This window comes from Eleutherodactylus coqui, chromosome 1, assembly GCF_035609145.1.
Source record: "Eleutherodactylus coqui strain aEleCoq1 chromosome 1, aEleCoq1.hap1, whole genome shotgun sequence".
Lineage (NCBI taxonomy): Eukaryota > Metazoa > Chordata > Amphibia > Anura > Eleutherodactylidae > Eleutherodactylus > Eleutherodactylus coqui.
This window is the reverse complement of record NC_089837.1, coordinates 392,817,534-392,840,212: the sequence shown is the minus strand read 5'-3', so window position 1 is coordinate 392,840,212 and position 22,679 is coordinate 392,817,534. Positions and strand designations below refer to the sequence as shown.

Genomic DNA, 22,679 nt, shown 5'->3' with positions numbered 1-22,679 from the left:
GTTGCCAGCAGAGGTGTAACTTGAAGCTTCTGGGCCCCAATGCAAAACCTGTAACAGGGCCACCAACTATAATGCTTTATTCATAGTACTTGGTTCCCTATATGAAGAAGAGAGGCCTTATGGGCCCCCTAAGGCTCCTGGGCCCGGGTGCAAATGCATCCCCTATAGTTACGCCAGTGGCTGCCAATATTATAGCGGCCAGTGGACAAATCTAGTGTTGTGAAAAATGACTGTAGCATCTACGACATAATACTATGTGATAGAAACTAAGCTGCTGCAGAACCTCATATTACACACCTCACCTTCTGTAGTTTTTTTTTGAAGAGGAAGAGGATGCTTTACTTATTGGCGCTTTCACAACTTCTTATAATTGTGTCATTAAAGCTGTCGGGTGTGCATTAAAGGCAAAATAATGTGCCCCCCACCCCCCCGCGTAAGAATATTACAAGTGACTTCTGCGTCCTGCATGAAATCTAATTTTCGGTAACGTGTATATCAACCCATGTCATACACGTAGACAAGTGAAGAATTAAAAGCTGGGGTCACACTGTTGTATGGGTACATATTGATATCTGATTCTATGGCTCAGGTCATTTACAATATGACATATACTAGTTAAATACAAACATTCCTTGCATTCCTTTCTTCATCCTAACATTTCATCTATGGAATTTGATTTCACTTTGAACCTTTCTTTCGACAAATGAATAAAAATCCAAAATGCTGAATGGAGATTATTTTGAGCAGCTGTTCCCCCAGCCTGTGCCACACAACAACTGCTGGTGCCTAAATATATTCTATATTAAGAACAGTTCAGGAATCTAGTCATGTCCGAGTGAAGGCAGCGTTTCCTCGTACCATGTAACACCCCTTTCTTTTGCTGCAACTTCATACAATTAGGCAAGCATTCTTACTTTGCCTGCTATCTGAACACCATGGAAAGCTATTAAGAGACAAGATTGTGAGAGCCGCAGTGCTGCAGAATCAGAAGCAGCAGCATCACACCTCTAATCTGGAGGAATGAGCCTGCACACCAGTCATATTCCTCTCTTCCCAATGATGTAGGATTAATAGCCGGGCATAGCAGATATACTACACTGGCACGTGCAGTGTCTGTGCTTGAAGACACACGGAAAGGTCTATGGTGACTTCAGCAGACAGGTGAAAATGAATAGAAAGGCTCTTCGCTACCTTGGAATATAAGCTGTTCTAAATTAATAATGCATTGAGGGGTGAACCGGATACCTGATGGAGGAGTCTGAATAATGCACGTCTATACACATGAGTTTTAGCAGCACAGAATGCAGACAACTGTACCAAGGCTAACGGGCAAGATTCAAGAATGTCTCACTATCATTTTATCAAATGCTGTGAGTACTCATTTCTCCGACTGTGTTTTTAATTGACTGTCATGTTGTTTATTCCAGATTTCTGTATGATATGTTGTAGGGTCTTACTGAGACCAGCAGTGCTGGCTATGGCAAGCAAAATCTTTATGACCCTGCACTACACCGTGTGCTTGTAGTAACCATATATCTATATACAGTATTTATGTATAGTGCCTTGGTAACCAATGTAACATGGCCTGATGATTAGGGAAATCTAGCACTTTTTAAGCAGATTTTTTGATGTCTGTGTCTCTGAATCTGTCATAAGTTGTTTCATTTCTGCAGAAAAATTAAAACAATATTGTAAGACTTGCGAATAGCAATCAATACATCTTGTCATAGACTGGGATAATGCAAGGAAATTGCTTGTCCTAAATGTTTTCTGTCAAGGTCATCCATAATAATATCCCAGTGAAAATTTCCGTTCCTATTGGAAAATAAAAAGGAAGTGCTGATTGGGTAGATACCCATATTTTGAGGAATGTGCAATATGCAACAATGAGGATATCGCTAATAATCCTGTTAGGATGGATGCTTTTATCTTTGGATGCCTTTTTCTGCTCTTTTCATAATCAATGTATTTTGCTATAAGGACACTTCATTTGTGTATTTTGGAGCATTGGATTTGAAGGAAGCAAACAGGCATTGTGGGTTCAGATGCTACATAGTAAATCATGTAAGGATGAGGTTTGTGGCTTGGAAACAATTGACTAGTGCCAGCTTATATAGACAAATCTGCTCCAATTATTGTAAGTTTGTATCTCTGCTGTGATACTGCATCACCAAGGCAATTATAATGGTGCATAGCTAATTTGAAAGGGAAAGCCTTGGTATTTGATTGTAATCTTTTCATTAGAAATGGAATTTCTAACACATTTTGCAACATTACAAGATACTAATGAAAGCCACTAGCATGGGTTCCATTGACCACATGTAGGAATCATGTAGGAATGCCGGGCTAACATGTTCCAATGACTTGAGTATATCAGCAAATACAAATTCTGAGTAGCACAAAAGCAAGTGCCAACATCCTCTAATAGGACTAGTAGTACCAAAAACGGGCATGTATGCTGCCAACTATTACTAGTTGGCGTGTAAATGAATGATAGGAGGATTCAGTGCTGTTCAGGGCTATAGCTCTGCATGTTCACCATGTGCAGGCAGCAAATAACCAAGCACATATTCATAAGGTAAATGCAGTTTTTTTAGCTGCCCTTAAGGCTTAGGTTAAATTAGTATATAATACGATCAACTGGAATGAAACATCAAAGATTTATTTAAATTGTAAATATTTCATAATTCATCCCCTGAGACATATTTTGCTCCTGATTCCTACCAGGGAATATTTTTTGCTGTAGATTACAGTGAAACCTGTATGAGTTAGCCATGTCCTCATCACACATACATTGCTAAAAACTAATTGGTTAGATAGGCTGAAATGAAATATTTTATAATGCAATTAAAGAGGATTTCCATCCAAAACTTAACATTAAAACTTAAAATTAGTCATAAATAAGTCATCTGTTTGGTAAAAACAATATTGGTTTTATTTACAGTGCCCTGGGAAAGTATTCACCCCCTTGGTGTTTTTTTCTGTTTTGCTGCATTACGCTTAGAAATTAAAATAGATTTTAATTTAGAATCTATGTAATTGACCTAACAAAAAAGTCCGAATTTTTACAATGGAATTAAAAAAATAAGCCTTCTTTAAAAAAAATTAGTACATAAAACTGAATAGGTTGTGAGTGCATATGTATTCACCCACTTTGCTATGAACACCTGATCTGCTGCCATAAATTAACTTCAGAAGTGACATAATTAGTTCAATACGGTCCCCCTTTAGGCAATCAGTGTCACATGATCTGTCACATGATGTCAGTCTAAATACACTTGTTCTGTAAGGCCCATGAGTCTGCAACACCACCAAGCGAATTAAAGCCCAAGGAACTCCCCAAACAGGCCAGACAAAGTTGTGGAGAAGTATAAGGTTGAGTTATATAAAAATATCGGAAATGGGGAACATCCATTCAGCCCATTATAACAACTACAAACCTAAGAAGAGAAGACTGTCCACCAAAACTCAGAGACCGGGATAAGACATCAACGATAACTCTGAAGGAGCACCAAACATCCACTGTAGAAATGGAATGTCTGTCCATAGGACCACTACAGGCTGTACAGTTCATAGAATTGGGTTTTAATGAAGAGTGGTCAGAAAAAAGCCATTGCTTAAAATAACATATAAGGACTTTGCTAAATACCATGTGACAGACTCCCCAAACCATGGAAAAGATAGAAATAACTTGGAATAGTCTAATAAATGTGCAGATTTCAATCTATTTTAGACACTGAGGTATGACTTGAAGACTGTTGTATACCATCACAACCCATCTAACTTAAAGGTGTTGGAATATTTTGCCCTAAAGAATAAGCAAAAATTCCAATGTCTAAATGTGCTAAGCTAACAGATATACACCCCAAGAGACTTTTATCTGTAAATGCAACACAGGATTCTCCACAAAGTATTGACTCTCAGGAGGCGAATACTTAAAACCACTCTCTGGTCCTGGACAAACAAAGATGGCTGCACCATTTCTCTGACTACCTAATGCACACTAATAGATCATTAGTCTAAGACTACTACACAGTCCTGTGATTGGCTAGTGATGGCCACATGGGCAGCACTGGCTAGCCAAAACAGCATGTATTGTTTTAGAGAACAATTCATACTAATGCACAGTGTGCATCAGGTAGCCATTGAAGCGGTGTGACCATTATTGTTTGTCCAGGCCCGCAGGGTAGCTTAAATAACATTAAAGTTCTATGTTTTTTGGTCTTAATTAGTGTTTGGGTCACAGTAAAAAATATTTTGTACTTTCAAAGTTGTAGGTATGGAGTACAAATCTCCAAAAATCCATTTTAATTCCAGGTTGTAATGCAACAAGAGAGGAAAAACACTAAGGGCTCAGTCAAATGGGCGTTTTTTTTGCTGCATATGTTACTTGCGTTTGCGATCCGCATGTATTAGAACCAATGCTTTTCAATACCAGCGGTCACATGCCCGATTTTTACCTGCGCACAAAAATGTGCAGTGGTAAATATAGGGCAGCGGATTTAAAAACACAAGTAACTGCAGCAGCAGCGCCGACCCCATTGAGAACATACAGTGAAGATCGCAATCCTCTAGCATAGCTGTGACAGCTGTGGCAGAGGAATTCTTCATCTCCGCGGGGAGTCCCCTCATCACTGAACAGTTTGTCAGCATTGTCACAGTGTCTAGTGACAAGGGGACTCCCTACGGGGATGAAGAATTCCCCTGCCACAGCTGTCACAGCTGTGGCATAGGAGCGCGATGTTCTCCCATTGCTTTCATGGGGCTGGCTCTTCTGCAGCCCCATTGAAAGCAATGGCCTCCCAGCAAGCCCTGCAGTGATTTTCGGGGAAGGTTTTAAATATAAGCCCTTCCCTGAAAATCATCCCTAGAATGTGTAAAAAAATAAAAAAACATATACTCACCTCTCCGCCACTGCCGGGGCTCAGGCGTATCCAGCCGCACCTTCTCCTGAACTGCTCTGAAGTGCTTTCAGCAGGCAGGGATTTAATATCCCCGGCTGCTGAAAATGCTGCCTCTGATTGGCTGAGCACTATGACCAATCAGAGGCAGCACTCACCATTGAATGACAGCTGAGTGCTGCCTGTGATTGGTCCTTGAGCTCAGCCAATCAGAGGTAGCGCTCAGCCATTCATTGAATTCAATACTGGGCAGCGCACTTTATGTGCATTTAACGCAGCCAAGTGTGTTTTTTTCATCGTTATGCCCACTTCGGTCACACAAATTTTTTTTGCGTTCCACGCAAAAAAATGAGCAGCAAACAAACGCCCGTCTGACTGAGCCCTAAGGGGGTGAATGCTTATTTGGAGGCACTGTACTTACAAAGATATTAGAATTTTCTGATTTGTTGTGGCAGTCATTTTTGCAGAAGTGACAAAAGAAAATGTAGCCATAATGTTTCTGACCGATAAATTAGCTTCTCAAAAACTGATGGTAAAATTATTTATTAATATAGTTAAGCAGAAACCAAGTAAAAGTTTTACTCTCATTTCTGAAAAAGCAAATTAACACTTTTTCAAAATCGGCCTTGCAAGTCGAATAAACAAGTACCATGGCAACGACACAAAGGCGTAGTACAAAAAACGGAACCGCACTGGAACAGTATGTGTGTGTTATTGCAACTGTAAAAAGTGTCTATGTTATGATTACCAAACTGTGCCTGCCACTTTAACATCTGTGTTAATAATTAGAGATGAGTGAGTATACTCGCTAAGGCTAACTACTTGAGTGAGTAGTGCCTTAGTCGAGTGTCTGCCCGCTCATCTTTAAACATTCGCTGCCGGCAGGGGGCGGGGAGTGGCGGGGGAGAGCGGGGAGGAATGGAGGGGAGATATCTCTCTCTCCCCCCTGCTCACCGCTGCAACTCACCTGTCACCCGCGCCGGCAGCCGAATCTTTAGAGACGAGCAGGCATATACTCGACTCGAGTAATGTGCCTTAGCGAGTATACTCGCTCATCTCTATTAATAATGTAATGCCCAATTTTAAATTTTTGAGTGGAAATTTAACCTAGGCCACTCTTACACATGCATTGAGAAAACGCAGCTCGAAATCAGTGCATTTTTACCGAGATTTAGAGTGGCATTTTTTAATGCATGTCACAGAGTTTGTCAGCGCTTTTAACGCACCCCATCATTTTGATGGGTGATGAGGTGCGTTAAAAAAGCTCTAAAATGAGTGAAAATAGAATAGACAGTGCTTGAAAATCTCGGCATTCAAGCGCTGGTCTGAGAAGCCCCATTAAAATCAATGGGAGCATTGCACTGTGCTTAGTGCAGCGTCCTGAGGTGTGTGTGAAAGTGGCCTTAGGCTTACCATCAGATAGTTAAAGGGGTTGTCTTGTTAGTACAGTCCATATGGCCATTTAAAAGGGTTCTTCCCTGTGAAATGATGTAGATCTTTTGTGGTGTATCAATGAACTTTTATTGACTCTCTAAAAGTGGCATGATAAGCTTGATGGTTGCAAAACATACTTAGAACAATATACAAACTTGTTTGGTACAGGAACACATGTATATGTGTTTTCAGCAAGTTTTCGCACTCACACTACATGATTGGTACAAACAGGCCTCCCATCAGGGCTCTGGGCAGCCAATCTCTCTCTTTAGTCACTCTCTTCACCTCTGGGCTGTCACCTATGCTGCTGAAATGGCTCCCATAATGTGACAGTCTCTCTCTCTATAAAGCTAGCTTCCCTTCATTGATAGAACTACTATCTTTCTGCATAACTAGGGGGTAAGTACGATACCAGTCAAACGTTTTAGAACACACTCATTTTTTTCTTTTTTTATTGATATTTATTGTCTCAATTATACTTTGAAATTAAAGCATAGGACAAAATAAACAATATGGTTAAAAATAATGGAATAACTTTGTTTCAAAAAATTCAATCTAGATTTTTGATTCTTCAAAGTAGCTGATATAAGAGCTTTAAACAATCAAGACATTCTTTCTTCAAATACATTCAGATATGGTTCAGAAATGTCTTCCCAACATTATTGCAGAAGTTCCCACAAATGTGCGGCACTTGTAGGTTGCTTTGCCATTACCCTTCTCCCAGTTCATTCTAAACAAGCTTAATGAGTTTTAAGTCAGGAGAGTGTGAAACCATTCCATTACTTGAAGCCCTCCGGTTTCTTCTCATCTTAAGTAATTCTGACATAACCTAGAAGTATGTTTTGGATCATTGCTGTTATATGAACTCCTGAGCAACTAGATGTACACCAGAGGGAATTGTATGGCATCTGAAATGCTGTGGTAGCCCTTTTTGTCCAGTGTGGCAGTCACCCTGTGCAGGATCCAGGAAAAGTACCCCAGACCATCATGCTTCCTCCTTCATGTTTGACAGTTGATGTCACACACTCAGAAACAATGCTTTCATTTACTCAATAGCGTACAAAATTCCTGCATGATGTACCAAAAATGTCAATTTTTGATTTATCACTCCATAAGACTTTGTTTCACTTTTCAGTAGTCTACTGGAGGTGCTGCTTGGCCCAAGCAAGTTTTTTTTTTACTTTGCAATCTTAGCGGTGGCTTTCTTACTGACACTCTACCTGCCAAACCTGCTGATAGAAATCTTCTCTTCCCAGCTGAAATGGAAACTTGTTTTTTTTCTTTGCTGCATTAAGCTGTGCTTGAAGATTTTGTACTGTGTGGCGCTCATCATGCAAACTGTTGACTCTCAAAAACCTATCATTTGAATTTGTAGTGGCCTTTGGTCTGCCAGGCCTCTTCTTGTCAGAGTTTCTTTCTGTTTCCATGTGCCTTTTGATGGTATAGGAAACTGTACTGAATTCCACTTTGGCTTTCTTGGCAATTTTTCTGTGGGACAGACTTGAACTTCACAGAGTTATAGTTGTCTATCTTCTTTGTTTAATTTCCTTTTCCTTGATATTATGATAGCAATGTGCTCTGTCCTGAAGAGCAAAACTGTTCAAATCTTGCCCTAGAAGGTGTTATAATGCAATCTGTTTCAAAACTGGTTATATAGAGAGCTTGAAAGTAATCTACAAAGGTTAAGACACCTAAGGGAATAGTTTGCATGCAATTTTGAACCATAATTTGCTTTCAGTGCTGAAGAGCAGCTGTCCTTGATGTATTCCCTAAAAAAAAGCCATGTGGTTATAATTAGAGATGCTCGGGTCCGCGTTATTCGAGTCGAGCGTTTCGTAAAATTTGAGAGCTCTACTCGAGTAACGAGCCCCATTGACTACAATGGGAGACTTTAGCATTTTTGTATGTGGGACGCCACGTCCCGGGCTTTTTTTTTTCTTGGTTCGTGTGTTCTCTCTCTCTCTCTTTCTTTCTCTCTCTCTCTCCTCTGCCTTCCAGCCAAAAAATTTGCCATTGATGCACACGCTGCGTCGCGGCAGGAAGGGGCCCAAACAGGCACGTCACAGCAGGGAGGAGCCAAAAACTGGGGCTGGGTCGAACACGGCATGATGCTCGTTCGAGTAATGAGCACCATCGAGTATGCTAATACTCGAACGAGCATCAAGCTTGGCAGAGTATGTTTGCTCAACTCTAGTTATAATAATAAATTCAGACTATTGTTGTGTTTCAGGTTAAAATTTCATATTTTTATATTTTAACTTACGTTTGAACCTTTGAACCATTTCTTATTGTTTGCTGGACTTAAACAGTGTAAATATAAACATTTTTTCATTTTGACCAGTAGTCTACAAGATTTCCTATTCACTATAACAGTTATCATAACTTATTCTGAAATGTATTCATTTAGTTCTAGGACTAGATGAAGCAGAGAATACATTAGAAAACACCTTGCTGACATTGACAATGATGGTGGTTTAACAGGTGCGGTATATAACGCCAATTATGGAGAGGCTGTATACCAATTCAGTTGAACAAAGAATGCTTTACTGAATGTACAATAAAGAATAATATGGCAAAAACATGCAATAATAATATTTGGAAACAATGCAAATAGTTTACAAATGTTCAATTAACACTATAACTTAGTCGATATTAAGGACACCCCAAATTAGGTGTCCTTAATATTGTGCACGCTGTATAGGATTATCAAAGTCAAAAAATGATTTACCCTGGCCAGGGATAAATAGCTCCACAGATTCTAGTTGAAAATAAAAGTCTGCTCTGAAGTAACTTCAGTTAACCAAATGCCTAAATGCGCTAACTGAAATATTCAATCACTGTCTCCTGAACAAATTATTGTATTAGCACACTACCTTTGGGGAGGCTGTATAGTTTGAAGTCAAAACAATCTATTTTACTGGTGATGAGGGTGGGTGATGGTACTCACAATTACACACTACCAAAACTTGAATATGCGGATACTGGCTTTCGGTATATCTACGCTCATTGGTTGTCTCTCTCCTTGGCCTTGCAGTTGGTAATTACTGCTTATGTTTCCTTGAATGGTTTGCAGATCTCCCTCTGACTTTCATGCTACAACAGCTGGGGAGCACCACTCCAGAAATCCATTGCGTTCCGTCTGGTACAGGAAAACCAAACTGTCCAGTAGAACTGGGTCACCTCACTCCTCACAAGACTCTCTGCAATAAGCTGTATTACACTGGCTGCAGAATATCACAAGTCCAGCTGCAGGTCAGCTCTACTGTAGCTCACACCAGCAGAGTCTCTCCTCTTTGAAACTGTTGAGTCACACCAAATTTGGCCCTTAATGCCTAGTCAATCAGCAGGCAGCTCAGGTCTTGTTTGTCAACAGCAGCAATGTTAGAGTACAAAAAACAGTCATGTGACCTATCTCTAAAGGCCCTGGGTGTAACATAAATTAGTACAGCAGTAATATTCATATATATATATATATATATATATATATATATATATATATATGGCATTTAACCCCTTAACATTGTTAGGTAAATGAGGCAGCCAGTACAGTGTATACAGTGGAGTGGGATGCTAGTCTGTTGTCTGTACACAGATAGGCCTGCCTTGTGGTCTGTACACAAGCGAAATATGAGTTTGGAGTCTGTATACTGATGAAGACTTTTACGGTGCCTTTATAAAGGCTTGAATTGGGTCCTGTAAATTTGGCTCTGCTGTATCTAATCAGAGGGGACGATAGGTAACATAGGCTGATGGAGTATATGTTCATAGACCTGTTTCTTACTAAAAACGTGGTTCACAGCTCCATGTAGAAACCTTGAAAATAAGGAAACATACTATGTAAAAAGGATGTGTTTTAGGGACCATTCACATGGGTGTATTTACTGCCTATGTGCTATCTGATGCTAGTTGCACCTGAAAACCTCAAATGCAACTTGCATATGCCTGTGTGAATGGTCCTTTAGTCCAAAAATTTTCTGTGCATCACAGTATATACGCCATATTATTACATTTCCATGAAGCCAATTTTCAAAAGTTGGCAGGTATACTATAAGGTCAGCCACACTTCACCTTGAATATAATGTGGGCTTACAAAGCCAGGCAAATGGCAATCAGCTGATTGTTGGGCCAGCTTCAAACTGAAAAAGTGTTTTCTTGATGAGGCAATTTCTTTAAACACAAGAACTTTTGGTGACTTTAGAAAATGCTTTTGTAAATCCACATGTTTTGAGTCATCAGAAATTATCTACATCTCCCAAAACACTATGTAATTCTTGGCTGAGCTGTTGCATAGGCTTTACGAATAATTATCAGCATGTGTACAGTCATCTTAACATGTAATCAGTATTGTCAGAGGACATTTTTTTAACCATAATTTTTATCTATTTTGAAATTGACAGAAAAAAAAGAGTATTGACAAATTTAGTGAAATAAAATAACAGTTCAATACAATAACATACAAATTGTTGATCATTATGTTGTTAGTAAGGGTTAAGCTAGTGTGCGATTCTGTCAAAAGATGAAATGAGTGAATTGTTGCTAGTGGAGTTAGATATGTATCATTTGAATATGATATAACTTATGAGTACTATTAAAAGAAGATAATTTGGGGGCCAAGGGATCCAAGGACAGGCTGACAGAGGACATTATAAACTTCAGCGTACTACATGCAAGAGGTGTGCATGTGTAGCAGGTCACTGTCGCAGCTATTGCCTGGTTTGCAGCTAAGATGCAAGAACAGAAGCTGTGACCTGTGCACTACTACAGAAAATGGCTGGGTATGATATCTGATTGAAGGGTACTATGTAGTCTTCACCCCAGTATTCGATGCAGCACTGCTTTCATTCTGCTGTATCACAGCTCAGCTTCATTCACTTATTGGATCACCCAGGATAAGACATAGAGGCTTTATCTCATGGATATGCCATCTATTGATCTCATCAACATATGCCTCTTTAATTAGCATCAAAATATTTGAATCTGGTTGTGGAAAAACCAGCTTTTATATGTCTAGTGTTATATGTGTCATATTAATGTCAAATCACATGAATATGCTGGTCAATAGTAAGAGCTCCGTAAAAAAAAAATAAGAGGCTTCATCATTGACTTTTGTGAAATTACAGCTTAAGGCCTTAGTCAGACGGGCGTTGTTTCGCACGATTTGCGCATCGCATGTTGCATGCGCATATCGCGTGACCAGAGGCGAAAAATCGCGGGAAAAATCTGCACCTAGCCGCGTTAATCGTCGCAGCAAAACGCCCGTCTGACCGTAGAAAAATCGCCGTGCGCATCAAAATGCGCATGAAACTTAGACTGACCGGCGAAAAAAATGATTTTGGTGCGCACATAAAACGCCGAACGCAGATAGGCGCGATCTGCGAATCGTTGTGTCCTATAATTTATCGCATATCCGCATAAAAAGCGGACATGTGACCGATACCATAGCGAACCATTGGTTCTATATATGCGCGAATCGCATGTGCATGCGCAAATCGTGCGAAAAAACGCCCGTCTGACTAAGGCCTAAAGGGGTTGTCTGCGACTTCAGGGATTTTTTTTTCTATTGATGAACAATCCTCAGATCAGAAGCGTATCGCACTGTCCATACAGAAGCAGTCTGATTTGGTAGTGCTGACCCAGATGCTTTTGAACTGTGGCAGCTGCGCTTGCAGTACCAAACTGGGCCACTGCTGTATGCTCAGCACAGTCTGCTTTCTGTGCTGTCCTTCCTGACAGTAGAGCTGAGAATCAGCTGATCAGCGAGGATCCCGAAGTACAGATCCCTGCCAATCATTAATCGAAAAAATCCCTAAAGTTCCAGACAACTCCTTTAAAGTGAATGTCTGTCTTTTTTAAAACGTTTGTTTCAAAAGCCTATAGACAATTTTGTTGGGGCAATTTTTTCTTTGCATGTAAATATGCTTTAACTAATAATGTTGCACTGTCTTCTGTAGCTTCTACCCATCACAGAGTAAAAACACTGCAGTCACAGTAGCAGATCTGACTGGACTGACAGCTTGGTTTCCCTGCACTCTTCCTCTCCTGCACCTTCTTATCAGCTAATTTATGATCACAATAAAGGTTGCCTTTGTCAAATGAATATAGTTGCAATCAAAATTATTCAACCCCCATTACAAATTACATAGTAACATAGTATGCAGGCTGAAAAAAAACAAATGTCCATCCAGCTCAGCCTGTTTCCACTCCCCTCACCCCCTGGGTGGGTGGAAACATTTGGTAACTAAACTTAAATTAGTTGCCAAATGTACAAACTTTCATCTGTTTGCAAAAAAAATTCAAATAAGAAAACTTAAATAGCACAACAGAAAACATACTGAGGCCTCAGTCACACGGGCGCATCGGCGCCCGTATAACTGCAGCAAGGAGATGGACATACCTGAAGACGGCCATCTCTCTGCAGCGCCGGAGGAAAGAACATGTGACCGGCTTCATTGCCCGTCATGTGTTCTTTCAGCAGCCTGGAGAGAGACGGCCGTCTGCAGGTACGGCCGTCTTCTAACTGTCAGTCACACGGGCGCATCTGCGCCGGTGTACGGATGCCGATGCGCCTGTGTGACTGAGGCCTAATACAACAAGTGGTTTCTCTGAATTCAACATAAAATGTCACCTTAAGGGCTCCCACACACTTGCGTTTTTTTAACGCTGCGTTTTTTTTAACGCAAATATCAATGGGACTTTCTAATATTAAAAAGGCATTGCAAGTTTGTGCTTTGTGATTTTTGTGCGATACGTTTTTAACATTAGAAAGTCCCATTGACATTTGCGTTAAAAAAATGCAGCATTAATGCAACGTTAAAAAAACCGCAAGTGAGTGGAAGCCTTTAGAGTGCCTTCACACTTGTGATCGCTATATCGCTGCGTTTTTTTTTAACACGAATGTCAATAGGACTTTCTAATGTTAAAAACGCATCGCACAAAAATTGCAAAGCTCAATCTTGCATTTTTTGTGCAATACGTTTTAACATTAGAAAGGCCTTTTGACATTCGCTCTAAAAAAATGCAGCAATATTGTGATTTCAAGTGTGAAGGCACCCTAAATGACTACTGCAGTCTCAGAATTATTCAACCCCTTGAACAGAATCCCTCATGAAAGCAGAATTTGCTAATCAGATGTTATCTCAAGCACATCTGTTGCAACTAATGAAGTGCTTTATTAGTTGCATCAGGTGTGCTTGAGATAAAACACATCAAATACCTGGACTGACTCAGCCTTTGTAGACTGTGACGTTTGATTGATGTAATGCTAGAAATATAGCTAAGTCAAGAGACTTGTCCATAAAGTTAGGAGAAGAGATCATTGCCTTGCACAGACAAGGAAAAAAAATAGGAAAAGATAGCGAAGGCACTGAAAGAGATACAATTGGAAGCAAGTTCAAAATTAAAAGAACACTGGCTATACTACCTGGACATTGCAGAAAGAGGAAGCTATTACAGGCTGCCCCCAGATTCCTGAAGAGACAAGTGGTCTAAAAACCTTGAGGGACTGCAAAGGACCTGCAACAAGATTTGGTAGCAGCAGCCACTGAGCTTTCTGTTTGCAGAGTAAGGTGCATACATGAAACTCCACTAAGGCTTGTTTTCAGAAGAAGTCCTGGAAGAATCTGAAGTGGCCATCACAGTCACCTGACTTGAACACCAACAAAATATTTGGTGGGATTTACAGGTTGTTGAAGCATGTAACAAAAAGAATATTACTGAGCTGCATGGTATTGCCTGGTAAGAATGGGCCAAGATTCCTCTAAACACTGGCAGAAGCTGGTGGCTGGCTATGCACAAGGCCAGATTAAGGATGTCCACAGGACAGAGCACTCAGTTATGATGGGGCCCTTCTATGCACTGTGGGACCCCCCATGATAACACTTGGCAGTGCCACAATCTTGTTGCAACAAATTTTCAGGTCATGCCCCTTTTATTTTACGCCACACACCTTTTTAACTCCTTACAGTAATAGCGCTCGCTAGTGGCCCCTTCTTAGTGATAGTATATCTGTAAATCATAGTCTGATTAGTCAGTTACCAGTTTAACATAGTGTCATTGATTACAGTGCAGTTACCTCCAGTGATCACTGGTGTTATCATCTCTAATTGCTGTCATTCTCTTTTCACGTCCAGACCATGAAACTGACTGCTTACGGACACAGCTTGATTCCGCAGAATTTTACACACAGAAATCTTTTGCTCCTTGTTTTTCCATCACCCTCCCTACATTTTCACATCTCTATAAAATCCATAATGCCCCATATACTAATTAGGCTCCATGCAGTAAGTGCTGCTTTTAGTGCCCACAGTAAAAGTTCCCCCTCTTTTTTCCCCATTGGTAATAATTAGAGATGAGCGAGCGTACTCGGAAAAGCACTACTCGCTCGAGTAATTTGCTTTATCCGAGTATCGCTGTGCTCGTCCCTGAAGATTCGGGTGCCGGCACGGAGCGGGGAGCTGCAGGGGAGAGCAGGGAGGAACGGAGGGGAGATCTTTCTCTCCCTCTCTCCCGCCCGCTCTCCCCTGCTCCCCGCTGCGACTCACCTGTCAGCCGCAGCGGCACCCGAATCTTCAGGGACGAGCACAGCGATACTCGGATAAAGCAAATTACTCGAGCGAGTAGTGCTTTTCCGAGTACGCTCGCTCATCTCTAGTAATAATGTCAATTTATTCTTCCCAATCAGTAATAATTCTACATCTTCTGTCCCCGTAATTAAAAATGCCCCTTTTTTTGCTCCAATACGTAATAATGCCCACTTTCTGCTCCCATAATAGATAATGCCGGCTACTCTGCCTCCATGAGTAATGCTGTCTTTTCTGCCCCACTTATAAATAGTGCGCTGAAATAAATAATGCCATTCTTTCTGACCCCATAATAGATAAAGCTGCTTACATAAGTTATGTCCCCAATTTGCCCTTGTAATTAATAATGCCACCTGTTTCTGCCCCAGTAGGTAATAATACCATTTTTTATGTCGTAGTTATTATTCCACCTTTTCTGTCCTGTAGGTAATAATACCATCTTTTCTGTCCCCGTCTTAGTAATGGTGAATTTTTCTTCCCCAGTAATTAATAACACCGCCTTCTTCTTTTCCGTAATTAATAAAATACCCTTTTTCCAACTCCATTAATAATAAAGCCACCTTTTTCTGTCCATGTACCTAATGCCACCTTTTCCTCCCCAATTAATAATAATGTCCCCTTTTTTCCTGGTTTAAAGAACAAAAAAACAGCAGTATGCTCAGCCTCCCTTTACAGTGCTTCCACCCCGCTCCTGACTGCTTTCCTGATCTTCCTTCTGGGTGCAGTATGATCATATGGTATGTGCTACCACACGTGTCCAGTGTTACCCTGAGAAGCAGTGCTTGGGGCCCCTGTAGCTCGCTGAAAAGCAGGCAGCCACGACCTCCATGAACCTAGATGAGTGCGGAGCCTGGAGCTGTTGCTCCATTGGCACCATTGTTAATCCAATCCTTTTCTAAGTGTCACATTTGCAGAAGGTCATAACACCAAAAGGATGCTCTACTAAGCAGTAAGGACGCTTGATATGATGGGTTCAATAATTCCAAGACGGCAGTAGTCATTAAAAATAGCATTTTGTGTTAAATTAGGCGTTTAGCTATCTTATTGTTGAGGATATTTTTTTTTTTCTTTGCTAATAGCTAAAGGTTTGTAAATTTTGTAAATAAACCAAATTTTGCAATGGGGGTTCATTGATTTTGATTGCATCTGTACGTTGTGGTTAGTCTTGTAACTGATTTTGTAGCACCACTTGTGAGGAATGGCTCTGATTGGTTCATCGAGCGCTGGCTCTGACTGGCTGAACCACGGCGCACGTGAACCAATCACAGCCAGCCCTTCCTGGAGGCGGGGATTTTGATCCTCCAATCCAGGACGGACTGGCAGAAGACTTTAAGCAAGTGCCGGAGAGCTTCAGGGGAGAAGATGCGCCGAAGCTGACATCGCCTCTTAGGTGATGTATTATTTATTTTTATTTTTTGATTCAAGTAGGGCTTAGCTTAGGGCTTTTACAGTAAGTTTATCTACTGTAAAAGTTGCATCGCAATGCACGAAAACTGTGTTTTCGTGCGATGCGATGCAACAGAAAGGAAGGCTCCATAGGGAAGCATGGACTACAAAAAAATCGCAAATCGCAGTTGTATAGAGCATGCCACAATTTTGTAGTCTCGCAATGTCGCAGGCTACTAAACATCGCTCGTGTGGACGAACCCATAAGAAAGCATGGGCTCCACATACATGCAATTTGAAGCACTGTCGCATTGCGACAAAATTGTGCGATAAAGTTGCCCGTGTGGAAGCGGCCTTAAACTTATGGACCCTAAAAGTTGGTCAAGGCTACATAAGTTTTAGCTTTGACAGAATAGCCCATAGAAAAATAGGAATGTTTACATAAGAGATCCTAAAGTTATTAACATTTTTCAACTGTAAATCCTATCACCAGGTATTGTCAGGAACATAGTCACCTGGATTACCAGGAGTGGTGGCCAGAGATTGCAATATAATCTTACTCTTTACTATTACAAGTCATTTTAGTTAAACTGGTCTTTGTATAGTGACTATAACGTGAATGATCCAAATTTGATTTAGCACAAAGTGCACTCATTGTCAGGAAAATCAAGCTCCTCGAAGGAGTTGGCAGAATCATATAAAACTTTCTATTGTGTAATTGTAATGTTGATATAAGAAGTGATTACAATATCAGAGCAATAGGATAATTTATTGTGAAAAACTGACCCCTTGAAGCAAGGTGCTAGTACCTTTTTGGGCCACACCTAGCTTGAATGCAAGTAGTAATACAGGCGGGCAAGGAGGCATACAAGTTCATACAAGGCATATCAGTCCACATTTGCTGTAACTGAGCCTCTAGATCATGCAAACTCATAGGCTGACAAAGTTGGCATTCTAGGATGGTCCCATACATGTTCTACTTGTGATAAAATTGGCAACTGGGCAGGCCTCGGAACCGTAGCAATGTTATGGAGGCATTCCTGTGACCCCCTTGCTATGTGCGGCTGAGCATTATCCTGCTGGAAAATGCCTCTTTGAAGCCCTGCCATGAGAGGAACACATGTGGCTGCAGGATGTCCTGAACATATCGCTGAGCTGTCATTGTCTCTTGTACCACTACTAAGGGTGACCAACTGTCGTATGCAGTAGCCCCCAGACCATCACACCAGCAGTGTGCTGCTCCACAGCAAAGACAGTGCCTAGTGTCATTGGTGCCCAAATTAATCCTGGATTTGTTGCCGAAGACAACTTGGTTCCACTCCATAGTAGTCCAGTTTTGTTGTTCATGAAACCATTGCAAACAGAGGTGATGGTAGATGGGTGTCAAAGACAGTAACATAATGAGCACTGTGAGACCTAATGTCTTTTAGCCAACCACCTGGAAATAGTTATGACAGATACAGGGGCCTGTAAGGATGGTGCCACTTGTCTCTGGATAGTGGACAATGAAACAGTTGGAGCTGCTCGTGGTTGTTGGACAGTCAGACCTTCCTTTCCATGGGTAGTCTTTCGAGGGCATCCTGATCCCTGTTACCATGTGTGTGTGCCCTCCCCCATCCACTGGTCCCAACACCAACTAACAGTCTGGTCAGAACAGTCCAGGTAGTGGGCAATTTACTGATACGACCATCCAGCTTCTCGCATTCCAAACTCTTTTAACTGGACAAAATCTCTGACTGTGTTGTAGGAGCATGTCTTGTGGTCAACAAGCTCTACACAAGTGGGATAACAAGCTCTACACAAGTGGGATAAAAGGTCCACTACACACAAGTGGCCTCTGAGAGACTTTTTATAGACGAAGGGTGGAACCACTTTTAGGGCCTCAAGTGGCAAGATTGTTCATCTAATCACATAACAACTCTAATCATTTGCATAACGGCCTGAGATATAATTGTATGCCGAAACCATTTTTGCAGCAAAATGGCAACTCCTTCTAGGTGCTTGATTTATTTTTTTTACAAAGAGTGTATATTAAATAAGTTTTTGTAAGTAAAGCTTAATCAGTTTGTTACTTTAGAGTAAGCGTGTGCTATACTCATCATTACAGCAATGTTACTGTAAGGTAGAAATGCTTAGAGCAAACGCAAAGTTTTTGGACTGTTTCACACGGGCGCTGCGACTTTTAGCCGCCTGAATCGCATGAATGGCTGCATTTTCCGTTTTCTCGCCCATTCAGACAGCTGCAGCCCGGAAAACTGTTGGCTGAGGGGAGAGAGTTCAGCTCTGCTAAACTCCCTCCCCCTCTCCGCCCCTTGCCAGTTGCTGGCAAGGGAGGGAGTGGGTGCTTAGCTTAGCTAGTCATGCTAAACTCCCTCTCCAGCCTATGACAGCTGCCAGCAAGGGGAGGGGGTGGGGGACTTTAGCAACGCAAGCTGCTGCTAAACTCCCTCCCCCTTCCCTTTCTCATAAGCTCCCATAGAAATCTATGGAAACGGCCAGTGTATTCCGGCAAAAGATAGGAAAAGACCTATCTTTTCAGGCCGTCCGATTTTACGCAGTGGAAAATCGCCCATCTGAACAAATGCATTGGAATCCAATGTGTCAGATGGTCGTGAATTTTAGCCGGTGTTGTATCACGACAAAATCTCCACGATAAAACGCTTGTGTGAAACTAGCCTTTGGCTTGTATGCGTTTTCAGCCTCTAAATGTTTAAAAAATATTTCCTTTTATTGTCAGTGGACTGGGATCTTGAGAATGCTGTGGAATTAAAACACATAGCCTATTATTCAGAAATTGAGTGCATTTCCCAGGATTTTGAAATTATATAGAACCTAAAATAATTAACATGATAAACGTTATCATTTACATTACTTTCTCGTTTCCCTGCAAGTAATTTATTTTTAATCCTTTTGCATGAAGAGCTGTCCATAGGGACATCATGTTACGTGACTTTGAGGGCCAGTCACTGTCAAAGTTGCCTCTCATGGTGATGTTACATTTCATGATAGCAATTAGATCCTGATGTCATGTGATATGATCTCACTATAGACTTCAGGTTGTTATCCAGGATGGCAACGAGAATGTAATGGTGGGGCCAGAAACCGTTGGAGGGTGAATTAAAAGGAAATCTAAGTATATTCACAAAATGATTAATTAATTGAAGTCTAGAGATGAACGAGTATACTCGCTAAGGCACATTACTCGAGCGAGTAGTGCCATAGCCGAGTATCTCCCCGCTCGTCTCTAAAGATTCGGGGGCCGGCGGGGGTCGGAGAGCGGCGGGGGAGAGAGGGGAGGATGGAGGGGAAATCTCTCTCTCCTTCTCCCCCACACCCCGCTCCCCGTCGCAACTCACCTGTCACCCGCGCCGGCCCCCGAATCTTTAGAGACCAGCGGAGAGATACTCGGCTAAGGCACTACTCGCTCAAGTAATGTGCCTTAGCGAGTATACTCACTCATCTCTATTGAAGTCCATATAACCCTATTTTACATCCCTGGAACATTCCTATAATGCAGTGAATGTTATAAAGGAAGAATATTGTTAGTGCAGTAATTGACGTCTGTATTAACGGTATGAGCTAGACAGCTGCAAGTATAAAAGCTCATAACTGATCACACATAACAATGGGATGGAGAGGTGGGGTGTCATTGGATACAATAACCATTTCTCTGTTATAGGATACTTACGGTTTCTATTTTGTCAGCAAAGGATATTTAAATCTGCCTCTTATATTTAATGCAGGAAAAAAGTTATCTTTGCTGAAGGATGCATTGTTTTCACTGTGATAGGGAATTACCAGAAATCTTGCAAATCTATTTTTAAATAATTGAACAAAAACGCATTTGATATAAATGTTCAAGTCTGCTTTTAAGAAGAAAATACAAGTAATGGGCGAGAGAGAATTCCTTGAATCAATAAAAAGATGAATAAATTATACATGAATGAATCATATCTAATCAGGCACTTTTCAATGTGTTCATTAAAATTGAGTCAAATCATCACTATTGTAGCGAGCTGAGAATGTGTAATCAAGTATCAAGTGCTGACGCCTGGATACTTTGGCACTTCTGTTACAGTAGTTGCAGAGGAGCCAACATTTGATACTTAAAATGAGAAATTCTACATTAGTGTATGCTTTATTGTGGAAAAATCTATACTGCTTATTGAGTGCGCAATTATTGTATTTCACTTTACTTGTTTTTATTTATTTAGACTTTTATTTACGACAATATTTTATACTGTATACAGGGTATCTTTAAAGGATATACAGCACTTTGCTTAGATTTTAATAAAGAATGTACTTGATTCCTAAAAGGGAACTTGTCATCAAGTTTGACTCCATACTGACTGGCCTATTTGGCACTTTAACCCCTTCATGACATGGCCTATTTTGGGCTTAAGGACGCAATGATTTTTGGCGGATTTTCTTCTCCATTTATCAAAAGACATAACCTTTTTATTTTTCCGTCGATGCGGCCGTATGAGGGCTTGTTTTTTGCGTGGCGAACTGTAGTCTTTATCGGTGCCACTTTTGGGTACATTTGACTATATTGTAAAACTTTATTTTTCTTTTTTACGATAGCAGGGAGAGAAAACGCATCAATTCTGACAGATTTTTTTTTTTTTTACAGCGTTAATCATGCAGCATAAATGACACAAGCCATTTTTTCTGCGGGTCGGTACGGTTACAACGATACCAAAATTCTTATATTTCTTTTAGGTTTTTCCAGTTTTCTTCAATAAAACCCCTTTTCTTGGAAATCTTTTTTTTTTTTTTCTAAATCGCTGCATTCAAAGTCCTGTAACTTTTTAATTTTTTTATGTACGGAGCTCTATGAGGGCTTATTATTTGCGAGACGAGCTGTAATTTTTATTGGTGCCATTTTGGGGTACATACGGCTTTTTTGGTCACTTTTATTGCGTTTTTAGCGTTTTTTTACGCTTTTTTCCGTGCACAGTCAAAAGCATGTGCAGCTTATTGTACGCATCGGACACGACAATACCAAATATGTGGGGTTTTAATTTTTTTTAACCTTTTTTTATGCTAATATGAGAAAAAGCACTTTTTTTAACATTTTTTTTTTATTCATTTTTTTAATCTTTTTTTTCATACAACTTGTGTCCTCCTGGGGGACTTTCACCACAGTACTGCTGATCGCTGTCATAAGGCATGGCAGGGCTACTGCCTTATCGCTTATACAGTGATCATAGGCATTGGCACTACAGGACGGCAGACTCTGGCGTCCTGTTGCCATGATGACCGGCCGGGCTCTCTCGATAACATCGCGAGAGCCGGCTGAAGACACAGAGGGAGTGTGCTCCCTCTGTGAACTTTTTCCCTGCCGCGATCTACTTAAATTGTGGCAGGGAAGGGGTTAACAGCCCCCCCCTTGCTGCGGGATAGCGCGAGATCATATGTGATCTCGCGCTATCCCCAGGACGTAAGTTTACGCCCTGCTGCGGGAAGTACCATGCTGCCAGGATGTAAACTTACGCCCTGGAGCGGGAAGGGGTTAATAAGCAGGCAATTTTTTTTTGTATTTATATCGTTAAGTTCCAAGAGCCATAAAATGTTTATTTCTTTGTTGACGTAGCCTTATAAAGCCTTGTCTTTTGTGGGACAAGTTCTATCTTCTAATGATACCACTTGGGGTACATATTACATGTTGTTTTTTTGTGTGTTGCTTTTTTTCTACAATAAAAAAAACTTTAAAAAAATAATTGAATTTGCATTGTTGTATTCCAAGTTACGGAATATTTTTAATTTTCCATCAGTGGAGCTATGCGAGGAATTGATTTTTTCGAGATGAGTTGTGTTTTTTATTGGTAGCATTTTGAGGTAATGCAACTTTTGATGTTTACTGCAATTTTTGCAAGACAGATAGACGAAAAAACAGGAATTTTGCTGCTCCCTATGTTCTAAAAATACAGTAACGTGCTAACCTTATTCTTTGGGTCAATATCAATATGGAAATACCAGATTTATATTTTATTTAGTTTTTTATTACTTTTTGTGAAACGAGCTGTAGTTTCCATTCATATCATTTTGGGGTGCATGCGACTTTTCAATCGTTTTTTATTGCGTATTTTGGGAGGTGGATGAATGAACAACTGCAATTCTCACATCGTTTCTTATCTTTTTTACACCATTTACCATGTGGGATACTGGACAAAATGCTTTTATAGTGATAGGTAAAAAGAGTTTTTTTTTCTTTTTTAATATAATTTACTTATCTTTATTGAACATTTTTAAACACGTTTTTTGTCCCTCAAAGACACCTGAAGATGTGATAATCCAATCACTGGTATACTACACTGTAGTACTTTTATAGTGCAGTATAGTGTACTTTTGACCAGTGAGCAATCAGACTGTGCCA

General features: G+C 40.6%; 1 protein-coding gene across 1 annotated transcript in view; it reads left to right on the top strand.

Annotated features, from left to right (window-relative positions):
* The first annotated feature begins 926 nt into the window (after positions 1–926).
* Positions 927–22,679, top strand: part of MYO16 (myosin XVI) — a 339,522-nt gene continuing 317,769 nt past the window's right edge. The window contains exon 1 of the mRNA XM_066579909.1: positions 927–1,370. Coding sequence (XP_066436006.1) covers positions 1,343–1,370 — 28 coding nt within the window. The 5' untranslated portion in view covers positions 927–1,342. The remainder of the gene's footprint in view (positions 1,371–22,679) is intronic.